General features: G+C 41.8%; 1 protein-coding gene across 1 annotated transcript in view; it reads right to left on the bottom strand.

The window, feature by feature from the left end:
* Positions 1-13,055, bottom strand: part of orc3 (origin recognition complex, subunit 3) — a 69,496-nt gene that overhangs the window by 54,594 nt on the left and 1,847 nt on the right. The window contains exons 2-3 of the mRNA XM_072553668.1: positions 7,834-7,888; positions 730-827 (exon numbers count right to left, since the gene is read on the bottom strand). Coding sequence (XP_072409769.1) covers positions 730-827; positions 7,834-7,888 — 153 coding nt within the window. The remainder of the gene's footprint in view (positions 1-729; positions 828-7,833; positions 7,889-13,055) is intronic.

Raw genomic sequence — 13,055 nt, 5'->3', positions numbered from 1 at the left:
ACACACGATCCAACCACACACCTGAACACCCTCCAACTGGTGCACTATGTTGGGTCCAAGCACTGCCATCGTGAGGAGATGGATGGCAGCGGCTGAGAGTTGGATGTCCACCCTGCACTGTGTGCCAATTCCCGGGGCAACATCCAACTCAGGCCCCCACCACCCAGCATGTGCCCAACTCTGGTCACCCCTTTGGCCACGGTGATGGTGCAAGTGTGGATTCCTGAGCAGCAGCTTTCTGACGAAAGCAGTTACTCCTAATGGTGGGAAGACCCGGCACAAGTTGACCGTGTTTCAGACATTGCTGAGGTCCAATTGCCAGGCAGCATTCGGAGTGAAACCTTAAGACCCTCGTGGTCTATGACTAGGAGCTGCGTATCGGAAATGAGGTCATGCACCTGGCAGGAGAAATAGAATCCTAGAGCACACCATAACTTTCACCTCTCTATCCCTTTATACTAAGGGTAAACTTAAACAACTTGCATATAATAAAAACTGTAGAAATTAATTGATTAATCTTCACTAAATGCAGCACATTTAAACTCACTGAACTGAACCTGCATTTATTTACACAAAAACACAGTAATGATCCCGTGAAGTGGAGGCTGCTCAAGTGGAAAGCGCAATTTTACGATTGATATAAATCAATTAAGTGACATCTTCTGTTAAACTCATTATAATCCGAATGTGTCATTAAAATCCAGGCCTGACTTCTATAGAAGAGCTTACCTCAGTTTCCTCTTTCATCTGTTGCCATAGTGACTCATAAGTACTAAACTGCAACCTGTCACTCTCTGAAATAGCATCGCCTTTATTGAAGAAGTCAGCTGCAATATAGAAAACAGAGCATAGCTTTGGTCAGAGTTATAATAATTGTCATAACTAAACAGCTCTGATCAACTGCAAAATTTAAAAAATAAATATTTTGGGATACCTTAAAATCCACCGCAGCCATCTTCTTTTTGTTGCCTATTCAGCATACACCTTCTTTAATGAAAACAGGAAATAGGTCCCCACTCCAGGCCCTTATAGAGGGGGGAAGCGCCTGAACTTCACATGGGAAGGATTTTATAAAATGCAAAAATGATTTCATTGAACTTCTTCCTAAAAGCTCAATGCAGCATATCAAACAGCCAGCAATGTCCTAAAGCGCACGTAATATAAATAAAATTTTCTTGTGCGACAAAAGGACTACGTTTCCTTGTTGTTCTCACTGACTATAAGTATCAAGGAGACTGCCTACACCACTGATAATGGTTCACAAATTCTTTGCCACCTTGGATCCGGGGTGACAGACAACTCGTCTCTTGATGCTTAGGGAAAGCACCCATCACATATAGACAAATGACAAAGTGTGCATGGAAATATATCAAGCCCTGTCTGAGGTCCAAGGTGTTGGTTTAAGAGGCCTGTGTTCTGAGCACCTTGTGGTACAGCAGGAAGCAGAGACAAGAACAGCTGCTCAATGACACTCACCTTCGCTGTTTGGAGTGCATTCTGCACACCTTGCAGAAGGACAAAATTATGAGCGCTGCAGTCCTCTCAAAGGCAAACCTCCAAAGTAACACACTGCAGCAAACAAGTCAAATCACCTTATCCGTTACTTCAATTTTCTGCTTCAAAAATTGTTTTTTTGGCTAGTTTTGGGATATAATTTCAGCCACAACATGCCAAACTCACATTCATAGTCAGCATCATCGTTGTGCCCAAGAAATGCATGTTCTAACTGGAGGTAAGGGATCGGCAGGTGACCAGGTTGTTGCTGTGAAGTTTAAGGCATGGTCACACAGAGATGATTCAATGTGGTCAACAGTGAAGTCAGTCTTCTAACAAGATAAAGGAAGCTCGTTTCCAGCTAATAGTCATAATACTTGCCAATTCTGTAAATATATGTACTACAGTGAGGGAATTTGGTGTTCATGAAGATCTGGTAAAAGAATGGAAGTAGTAGGAATTGACCCCGAAAGTGATGCTCAAGACTAAATGTGCATTGAGCTTTTAGGAAGAATTTCAATGAAATAATTTCTCTATTTTTGTTGCCATAAATCAAAACAGGGACAGCCACTGCCTGATATTGGAAAGCATGTAGTGGAATGGTTTCATCCTCATCAGAAATGCAATGTGTTTATACTCACTTCAGTGGGCCCAGTCAAACCTGGAGCTCAGCAAAGATTTCCGAGCAACAGTTAGCTGGTGTAGTCACCTTATGGAACAGCAATGTCTCGTTGCGGGAGAGACGACAAAATAACCAGCTAGCAGGGATTCATCATCAAACAGCAGAAAATACAGGAATAACCGTTATATCACAGCAGGATGAGACACGCATACATTCCGATATTCCCAGCAACCAAGTGATGGGGTGGAAAGATGGAAAAACAGTTCTGATGAAAACAACAGTGCACGAGAAGACAAGATTCACAGTGGTGTAAGCCTGCAAGACCAACAGAACAAAGCTGATGCCTGTTCCCATTTTCAAATATAAAATCACGCCAAACAATGGAGTTCCCCGAAAACATGTTAACACAAATCTGTGAAAATGGCGGGAAAAATAAGAGGGAGTGAAGTTATTAATTTGTATTGTGTGGAAGAGGCATCACAATCTTTTGCATTAATAATGCAGCTTTTATTCCGATCCCATTTAACCAGTGAGAGCTAGAAACCCCTACAAAGAAATAATGTACACATTGTAATTATACTGTGGGGCCTCATGTCTGCAGTCCAACCTTTAGAAGAGCTGGATGGCTGTTAGGGAAAAAACAAAATCACCAAGACTGGAAATGTACACACTAACCCCTTGACGGTTTGTCAACATTTTCCCATCAAATCATGGGAAGTCAATAATGTAAAAACTATCAGATTATTCAGACAACAAAAAAATGTTAACTATCCAATTTGATGGCAGAGGGAGGATTCTGAAACAAAAACACATCTAGCCAAAGGGACTCAGAATAAATTCTATGAACTCTTTGCATCAGACTCCAAACACAATGAAATTAACAGGTTTTAAGACTTCAATGTGGTTAATGGTATCTTTACACAACTACTTTCTGCATAAGCTTTGCCACATACTTCATATGAATTACTGGTATTTTGTCCCCCTGCATTTTAACATGAAAACCATCCACATCAGTGATCACACTTTGGTGTATAAGTTCACTTGACCCCCCAATCCCCATTTTGGAAACACCTTTTGGAGGCTTCAAAGGTCGATTTGTATGACAACATCTTCAGTATGTTGGCACTCATTCAGCTGCAGCACTTGTATGTAGAATGATGAATGAAAACAGGAATATTTCCTTCAAAAAGCTTCTGTATCAGCTGTACCAGAAGGTGGTGCTGTAATAGGTATTATCGACATCAAATAAAGTGCACACATTTTTACAATTTGAATATAACTCCTTTTTAGTCCCTTGCTCAAAATTTTAATTTGAAGTTATCAGACTCTCCCAAAAATCTGAATTGATCCAAGAAAAGCAAAGTTTCACACCTCAGTGTGGACAAGTTAGACCGAAAGGTCTGTTTCTGTGCTGTACATCTCTATGACTCTATGTTCATTGTTCTTCGGAGTGAGAGTTGAATTTAATTGTGCCGTCTGAATGCATGTCTGGTGACCTGCAAGACTTTGCCTTTATCTGGGAGCAAGATTATAAATTTTCAAAGTAAGTTATCAAACTAAAAGTTTCTCTGCACCTTAGAAGTTCAGTTGTTTCTCCGATTTAAGTAATAAACTGCCCTGATATTCTTCCTGCCAAAATGAACAAATTTACATGATCCTCCATCTTCCAGATTTTTGTTCACTCACTCACCCTATACAAATCAGTCTGCATGTGTGTATTCCTCACACAACATACTGTCCTATCTCTCCTACTGTCATCTATAAATCTTGTGAGCATACCTTTGCTTCCTTCATCCAAGTCATAGAGACATACAGCAAGAAAGTCATTGATATGAATTGAAAAAAAATTGATGCCCCATCACAGCCCTTTGCGGGACCCCACTCATGACATTCTGCCAATCTGACAAAAGCCCATTTGAAAATCCTCTGTATTCTGCCAGCTAGCCAATCTTCTATCCACGCTAATGTATTACCTCTTATCCTGTCAGCTTTTATTTTCTGCAAGAATCTTTTATATGCCAACTTATCAAATGCCTTCTTGAAATCCAAATATGGTATAGTTGCAGGCCTCCCTTTATCCATAACCATGTTAGATCGACCAATGGGCTGAGGAGTGGCAGATGGAGTTTAATTTAGATAAATGCGAGGTGCTGCATTTTGGAAAGGTAAATCAGAGCAGGACTTCTATATTTAATGATAAGGTCCTGGGGAGTGTTGCTGAACAAAGAGACTTTGGAGTACAGGTTCATAGTTTTTTGAAAGTAGAGTTGTAGGCCGCTTTTGGAATATTGTGTGTAATTCTGGTCTCCTTCCTATCAGAAGGATTTTGGGACATTTCAAAGAGTTCAGAAAAGATTTACAAGGATGTGGCCAGGGTTGGAGGGTTTGAGCTATAGGGAGAAGCTGAAAAGGCTGGGACTATTTTCCCTGGAGCATCAGAAGCTGAGGGATGACCTTATAGAGATTTATAAAATCTTGAGGGACATGGATAAGATAAATAGACAAGTTTTTTTTCCTGGGGTGGGGGAGTCCAGAACTAGAGGGCATAGGTTTAGGGTGATTTAAAAAGGACAACTTTTTCATGCAGAGGGTGGTGCATATATGGAATGAGCTGCAAAAGGAAATGGTGGAGGCTAGTACATCATTCAAAAGGCATTTGGATGTGTATATGAATAGAAAGGGTTTAGAGGGATATGAGCCAAGTGCTGGCAAATGGGACTAGATTAGTTTAGGATATCTGGTCAGCATGGACGATTTGGACCAAAGGATCTGTTTCCATGCTGAACATCTCTATTACACTATGACAGATATGAAGCCAAGTTGTCTATAGTTGCTGTTTTCTCTGTCCTCCTCTCTTTTTGTTTAAGATTAGAATTTTTTTAGATTACTTACAGTGTGGAAACAGGCCCTTCGGCCCAACAAGTCCATAGCAACCCGCCAGAGGGCAACGCACCCAGACCCATTCCCCTACATTTACCTCTTCACCGAACACTATGGGCAATTCAGCATGGCCAAGTCACCTAACCTGCACATTTTTGGACTGTAGGAGAAAACCGGAGCACCCAGAGGAAACCCACGCAGACATGGGGAGAATGTGCAAACTCAATACAGAGAGTCGCCTGAGGCAGGAATTGAACCCGGGTCTCTGGCACTGTGAGGCAGCAGTGCTAACCACTGTGCCACTGCGCTGCCCATTTCTTGAACAGAGGTTTAAGATTTGCTACTTTCCAGTCTGGAACCTTCTCTGAATGGAAGGATTTTGGAAAAGTAACACCAACAGATTTTCTATCCTGTTAGCAGCCTTGTTTAAGATCTGATCCCAGAGACTTGTCCACCTGAGGTTCTATCCATTTGTTTCCCTCATGATTGTAATTTTGCCAAGTTCCTCTCTCCCTTCTGCCTCCTCATGTACAGCCATTATCAAGATATTTTTGTAACCTCCATAGTGAACACAGAAGCAAAATTTGCTACTTTCATCTGCTTTAAGCATATTGTAGCTTTTTATCTTTCAGTATTCTTGGGACTTAAATGCAAAAAGATTCATTTAAAAGCCAAGGACTGTGGAAGTGATTGCTATACTTCTTAAAATCAAGAAACCTGACTCATTGTTCAGGCTTTTTACACTGATGCAATGCTCTTTACTCAGCCAGTGATGGGAGACTAGTTGCAGATGAATTGGATCAGTGTGTACAAAATGGGATTCAGCCAGTAACAAGAGGCTGATTGGTCCGTGGAGTCAATGACAAAGACCTCCTGCCTGCCAACAACTATGTGCTTGTTGATGTGAACAAAACAGGCAGAAGCTTTCATGCCTCCAAGACGGGAGGTGGTGCCCATGGCTCTGCAGTGAAATAGTTCCTAAAGCCTGAAAGTCACCAGTTTACTTTCCCTTAACAATTGCTGTAGGATGTTGCTTTTAAACATTAAGCCAGAAACTTTATAAATTGTGCATCTTTGTCTCCTACAAGCAAGTGAAAGTACCTGGAGAAGAAAGATCGAGATGCAGAAAGTGCTGACCACCCACAAAGCTCACTTCAGTTAACCCTATGGACAGGGACCATTGAACTGCCTCTGCTAAGAACACCAATTTTTTTTTCTACGTGTGAGTGTATGTGTGTGTGTAGGGGGATGTTAAAGAAAATCAAGAGTTTTAGAGTTTTAATATATGTCGACAGTTAATAATTATTTGCCTGTAGCTAGAACTGATTTATTTGTAATAGATAGCAGTTATTGCTATATACAAAAACCTGGTCTGAACTTTCCGTTAATCTGGGTCTTGAAAGAGTGATAAATTGGGGAATTTTGCATATACTGATAAATTCTTTTGAAACTTTTGTGACAAATTGAGGAAGAGCAGGGCTTGATGTCCAGATGTTACCCTAGTGAGGCATTGCATTGTTGTATATATAAACTCGTCATTCTCATTCTCTGGAAAACCAACACATGATTTACATATTCATTTCCTTTTTAAATACACGCAGAAACGCTTGCTGTTTTTAAATTCCTAGCTAGCTTCTTCTCACACTAATTTCTTCCTCCCGATTCACCTTTTATTCATTCTCTGCCATTCTTTATTTTCTGACCAATCATGTGAACAGCCAGTCATCTTTGCACAGATACACTTCTTCCTCAAGTTTGACACTTTCCCTAACTTTTGTTAGCTATGGATGGTGGGTTCTCCCTTCAGGGCTTTTCTTTATAATAGGAATATATATATTCTGTGTATTCTGAAATATCCGCTGTGTCTCTGTTCTATCCCTTACCTGGGAAGCCAGTTCACCTCAGTATTGTCAGCTTTCATACTCACATAATTGCTATTATTTCAATATTAATCTTAGTCCCAATCTTATTCCTTTAAAACTGGATGTAAAATTCAAATCATACTGAGGTCATGGATTCCCATAGTTAAGGTAATTAATTAATCCTGTCACAATACCAAGTCTAAAATAACCTGCTCTCTGGTCTGCTGTAACACTGATTGAGTGTTTAGAACAATGAACTCCCCATTCATCTGTGACTGATAATCTGATTTTTTTAAGTTTATATTAAAGTCTCCCATCACTATAGCCGTCCCTTTACCACAAACATCCAATATTTCTTCTTGTAAACTTTGTCCCACTGTATGATTAGTTAAGGACATTCAGACCACTAACTCAAGTAATTTCTTTCCCTCCCATTCTAGTCTACTACACACCCCTCTCTACCCAACAATTCTCACCTCTCCAACCCTGCACGCTCCCACCTTTCTTTTCCTGTTCATATTTTTGAGTAAATTAATTATTTAGGTTAATAATGCAGCTGAGCAAAGGGGCCAGGATTATCACTTTCATTTTGTACTTTACAAACTTTTAACTGTATGCAAGCTAATTTTAAAAATGAAAATGCATGCTGTAGCATCCTAGGCTGAATCATCCACTTGTATTAAGATACATTGCACCTCTTTCTGCAGCTGAAGTACAGGGTAGCAGTTGGTCAGGAAAAGGCACACACTCCAGTTCCCAGAATCTTGTGCACGTGCATGTGTTCATCCTCAAAACACCCCTTTATTGAATCAATGTTTTGGGAGGGGAGGTGGAAATGTAGGAATTAAAACATTTGAGGAAGAGACAGCAGAAACAAACAGGTGATAGAAATAATGATTGGAACATCATTAAATATGGCAGTGTTTTTGTTTTAAATGCAATACTTATTTACTCAATGTTATCATGGGTACAAACCTGCAACAGGTATCTTTCTCTTTTTGGAATCTTTTGGCTTGAAGACAAAACAACCCTGGATGGCAAAAGAAAAAAATAAATCAAGCTTCTTGCACCAACATATTCTTAAAATGATCAACACGTGTGGAACACATCACTAAATCTCAGGCAGTATTTATGGATGTGGAGATGGTTAGTATTGCAAATAGCTGCCTACATTAGTTTTAATTAATTAGTCTTCTATTGCCAATTGTAATATCCCTGCGGCCAAACCATCTGAACTTGCTACCTCAGTAGTCTTCTGCCATTTAACCCATTATATCAGTTTATATGAATTAGCCACCTTCAAAGGAAAACAGCGAGTAATAATTTTGACGAAAAACGTACGATGATTGACATTAATTTAATATCTTGTTCATGACACACTGAAGACAAGAATACAAAGAGCATAAAGTTTTAAAACAATCAATGCAGCAATGTCAGCCAGAATGGGCTGGACACATTAACACATCTACACACCAATGCTGCTATCCAACATTGTCAACATGGCTCCAGGCTATACCTAGGGGTAAGAAGCTGTTACTGAAGTGAGCAACTGGCTGGAACAAATTATTGTAGCTCAGGTGCTGGATTCTGTAGTGGAATACAGAGTTCTCCACACAAGTACATTTAGGAAGATGGCAGCACATAAACTGCTCCCTTAGCCAAGATTTTCCATTAGAACTGACACGGTGTCTACTTAACAGAGTGTAAGATTGCTCTGATATAGTTCAGCCTCAGAAAGCAAGGAAATTCAACATTTTCAAATTGCGCTGACTTATCCTCTACACCAATATCAGCAGCACAACAGCAGTAATCTATAATGCAGTCAAGACACACCAAATCATCAATAACTTCGCAACATTATGTAGGTTCTGCTAGTGTCACCTGGATCCGGATATTATCATAGCCTCAATCCAGACCTGGTGCAGGAACTGAGTGCTGGAGGAGATGGAAGAATTGTTGTCCTCAATATCAGTCAGCAATTAATCCAGAGATCTAGGTAACGCTCTCAGAACCTGGGTTTAAATCCCTCCACGGCAGACGGTGGAATTTGAATTCAATTATAATCTGGAAATGAGAATCTAAAGATGACCATGAAAGCATTGCTGATTGTCAGGAAAGGCCCATCTGGTTCACCAATGCCCTTTATGGAAGGAAATTTGTTATCCTTATCCAGTCTGGCCATCATGTGACTCCAGACCCACAACAATGTTGTTGTCCCTTAACTCTCCTCCGGCAATTAAGAATAGCAAGAAATGCTGGTCCAGTCAGGGACACCCACATCCTATCAGAATCCCACCGGGTCTGTACTGACCCTCTGAAGAGCATCCCATCCAAGCCCAGTCTGCCAGCCTATCCTCATATTTCCCATGGCTTATCCCCTTGGCCTACATTCCTGGACACTACAGGCCAATCAACCTAACCTGCACATCTTCAAACTGAATGAATAAAAATAAAAATAAAAATAAAAAAGTTTGGTTTAAGAAGATGTAGAAAAGCCAGGCCTGGAGTGTCATGAGGAGGAATACCCCTAAATAGTTGGAGCTATATGTTATGCAAAACTGGGATGATGAGAGAGCACGAGTGCAGGAATTCCTCTGAGAAGTGCTGTCGGTCCATGACCTTCCATCTATAACATGGAACTGTTTACTCATGATTGCACAGTTCCATTCCCAACTCGTTCTTCAGGATATCCAGGCTATGAAGCGAGAGCTAAATGTTGTCCACACACCCGTCAATTCAGTTTCATTCTACTTCTATTTCTTTCTTGAATTGTATAGTGTGGTTGCAAGCCTCATTCCTGGATTTAAACACTCCTTTTAAGCTGAAACCTACATTGCACTGAGTTCGTGCTGTTTTTGAGAAGAGTCAGTACACTGCGACCACACTTGCCCATTCAGGTGGATGCAAAATATCCAAATATTTCATCTGAACAAGGCTAACGAATTTCTGCTGCCATATTGGTCAATACTGACACCTCAAATAAAAATTAACAACCATCAATTCTCTCAGAGCTTATAATAGTTTATTTAGGTGGGGTTTTCTGGCACAGTGGTAGTGTCCCTATCTCTGAGTTCAGGCCCCACCTGCTCCAAAAATGCATTATAACATCTCTGAACACGTTGATTCGAAAATATCAAACATAATTTCTTCTCCTTGTGACCTTTGTTTTGTGACTGGCCGTTTGTTGGGAAAAGCAATTAATTTGTTCTGAATCATTTGGGAAATCAGGACGAACAGAAAGATGCTTCAATAAATTATTTAATTCATGGATCTGTGGGTGATGCAATAGACTGTTCTCAACACTGTAGCCTCAAGTCTATGACTCCAGAAATGATCAATAAGGCAAAATCAGAACACTGTTAGAATTAAGTATTTAGGGTATAATCAAGAGGTGTTTTAAAATTCTCTATATTGTGTGAAAGCTCATTGTATATACCCATGAGACTTGCAAAATAAAACATTTGGGGATACTCCTACACGCTCTGCTCACTACAACATCACACAAGTTTGTTAAAGACAAAGTAAGATTACATATGAATTTTTACATTAATATATTAACTGGCCTCCGACATAAAGCAACTACAGTTAGAGTTGCATGCATGGAGGCATCGGCGTCTGCAACATTACTGCAGTCCCTAACTTCACAAAATCATTACACTACAGGAGGCCATTCAGCCTGTCAGAATCCTCTAACTGTGCAGGGTTATGGGGAGATGGCAGGAAAACGGCACTTCCTTCCTTTTCAAATAACACTAATTCTTTTCAATTGATGCTGGCTCAGCCACACCCTCAGACAGCACACTGCAGCCCCAACACCTTCATGGCAATGCCCAGGCCCCACTGACAAGGCTGAGACAGGTTCAAGCACCTTCAGCCAGATGTGCTGAGTGGACAATTCATCTTGGTGTTTGCCTGAGGTCCCACAGGTTGACATACAGTCAATTTGATTCACTCCATACGCTATCAGGAAACAGCTGAAGACACGAGATATCACAAAAGCTATGGGCCCTGATGACATTTGGGCAGCAGTGCTGAAGACATGAACTCCAGATCTAGCTGTGTTGCTGGTCAAGCTAGAACACTGGCATCTACCTGACAATGTGGAAAATTGCCCAAATATATCCTGTCCTCAAGAGGCAGGACAAATCCAGTCCAGCCAACAACCATCCTATCACTCGACTCCTGGTGATCAAAGGATGCAAAGTGTAGATGACTGTGAATACAATGAAGTTGTATTCACTCAGATGGGTTCAGCCCAGGCTAAACCTCTCCTGTCCTTGTTACAGCCTTTGTCCAAGCATGCACAAAAGAGCTGAACCCCTGAGATGAGGAGGGGGTGACTGCCTTTGACATCAAGGAAACACTGAATCAAGTGCAGCATCAAGGAGCCCCAGAAAAACTAGTGCAGTGTAATGGGAATTGGGGTAATTCTCCATTGGCACAAGAGGATGATGGTTGTGGTTGTTGGACGACAATCATCTGAGGTTCAGGACATTGTTGTAGGAGCTCCTCAGTGTAATGTCCTAGGCCCAACCATCTTCAATCACTACAATGACTTACCTTCACCATGTCAGACGTTGGGATGTTCCCTGAAATTGTAAATTATTTAGCACCATTTGTCACTTCTCAGATACTGAAGCAGTCTTTATCCAAGTGCAGGAACACCAGGACATAACTGCCTGGACTGACAAGTGGCACCTAATGCTTGCACCACACAAATGTAAAGCAAAGACAAAAGAAAACATAACCATTGCCCCTTTACATTGAATGGCATTACAACTGTCTGAAGTGCAAGTTTCAACACCCAGGGGTTACCATTGACCAGAATCAGAAATGGACCAGCCATAACAATATTGCAGATATGAGAGCAATTTAGAAACTGGGACTTTTGACTCTCCAAAACCTGTACATCATCCTCAAGTCAAGAATGTGATGGAACACTGTTGAACGCAGCTCGAACACAATCTGTTTGATGCTAAAAATAAGACAATGCTGGTGAATTCCTGGCCTTCTTTCCTTGTTTATCTGTTTCAGCTCTCTCTCTTTCTGGGCCTCATTTTCACCTTTCCACTCATTGCTCCCCTCCCTTCCAAGACCTCCATTTCCTTCTCTCCCACCCACCCAACCAGTAAACTTCTACTGACACACTCACCCACCCGGCTGAACTGGTCCTCCCCCTCAACAATTTCTCCTTCGAATCTTCCCACTTCCTCCAGAGCAAAGGGGTAGCCACATGGGACCCAGCTATGCCTGCCTCTTTGTACATAGAACAGTCCATCTTCTGCAGTTACATTGGCATCATTCCCCACCTTTTCTCCCGCTACATTGATAACTGTATTGGCACCACCTTGTGCTCCCACGAGAAGGTTGAACAGTTCATCAACTTCACAAACACCTTCCAGCCTGACCTCAAGTTCACCTGACCCATCTCAGACATCTCATTCCCCTTCCTGGACCTCTCCATCTCTATTTCCAGCAACCGACTCGACATGGACATCTACTTCAAACCCACCAACTCCCACAGCTAACTGGACTACACATCCTCCCAGCACCCTCCTGTAAGAACGCTATCCCTTACTCCCAAATCCTCTGTCCCCGCCACATCTGCTCACAGGAGGACCAATTCCATCGTAGAACATCCCAGATGGCCCCCTTCTTAAAGGATGACAATTTCCCCTCCCATGTGGTCAACGATGCCCTCCAGTGCATCTCCTACACTTCCCGCACCTCCGTCCTTGAACCCTACCCCTCCTTCGCAAAAAGGACAGACCTAGCCCATCCTCACCTTCCCCTGCACCAGCCTCCAGATACAGCGCATCATCCTCTGCCATTTCTGCTACCTACAATCAGTCCCCACCATCAGAGATATATTTCCCTCCCACTCCTTTCAGCATTCCGTAGAGACCATTCTCTCCACCACTCCCTCATTAAGTCCACGTCACCTCCCCACTCCCCGTCCACCAAACCAACCTCCACTCCTGGTACCTTCCTTTACCACCGCAAGAGGTGTAAAACCTGCGCCCACACCTCCTCCCTCATCTTCATCCAAGGCCCCAAAGAATCCTTCCAAATCCGACAGATTTTCCTGCACCTCCAAACACCTCATTTACTGTGTCTGTTGCTCTCGATGTGGTCTCCTCTACATTGGGGAAGACAGGATGCCAACCTGCAGAACATTTCAGAGAACATCTCTGGGG

Source organism: Chiloscyllium punctatum, chromosome 3 (assembly GCF_047496795.1).
Source record: "Chiloscyllium punctatum isolate Juve2018m chromosome 3, sChiPun1.3, whole genome shotgun sequence".
Lineage (NCBI taxonomy): Eukaryota > Metazoa > Chordata > Chondrichthyes > Orectolobiformes > Hemiscylliidae > Chiloscyllium > Chiloscyllium punctatum.
This window is presented reverse-complemented; position numbering and strand designations above follow the sequence as displayed.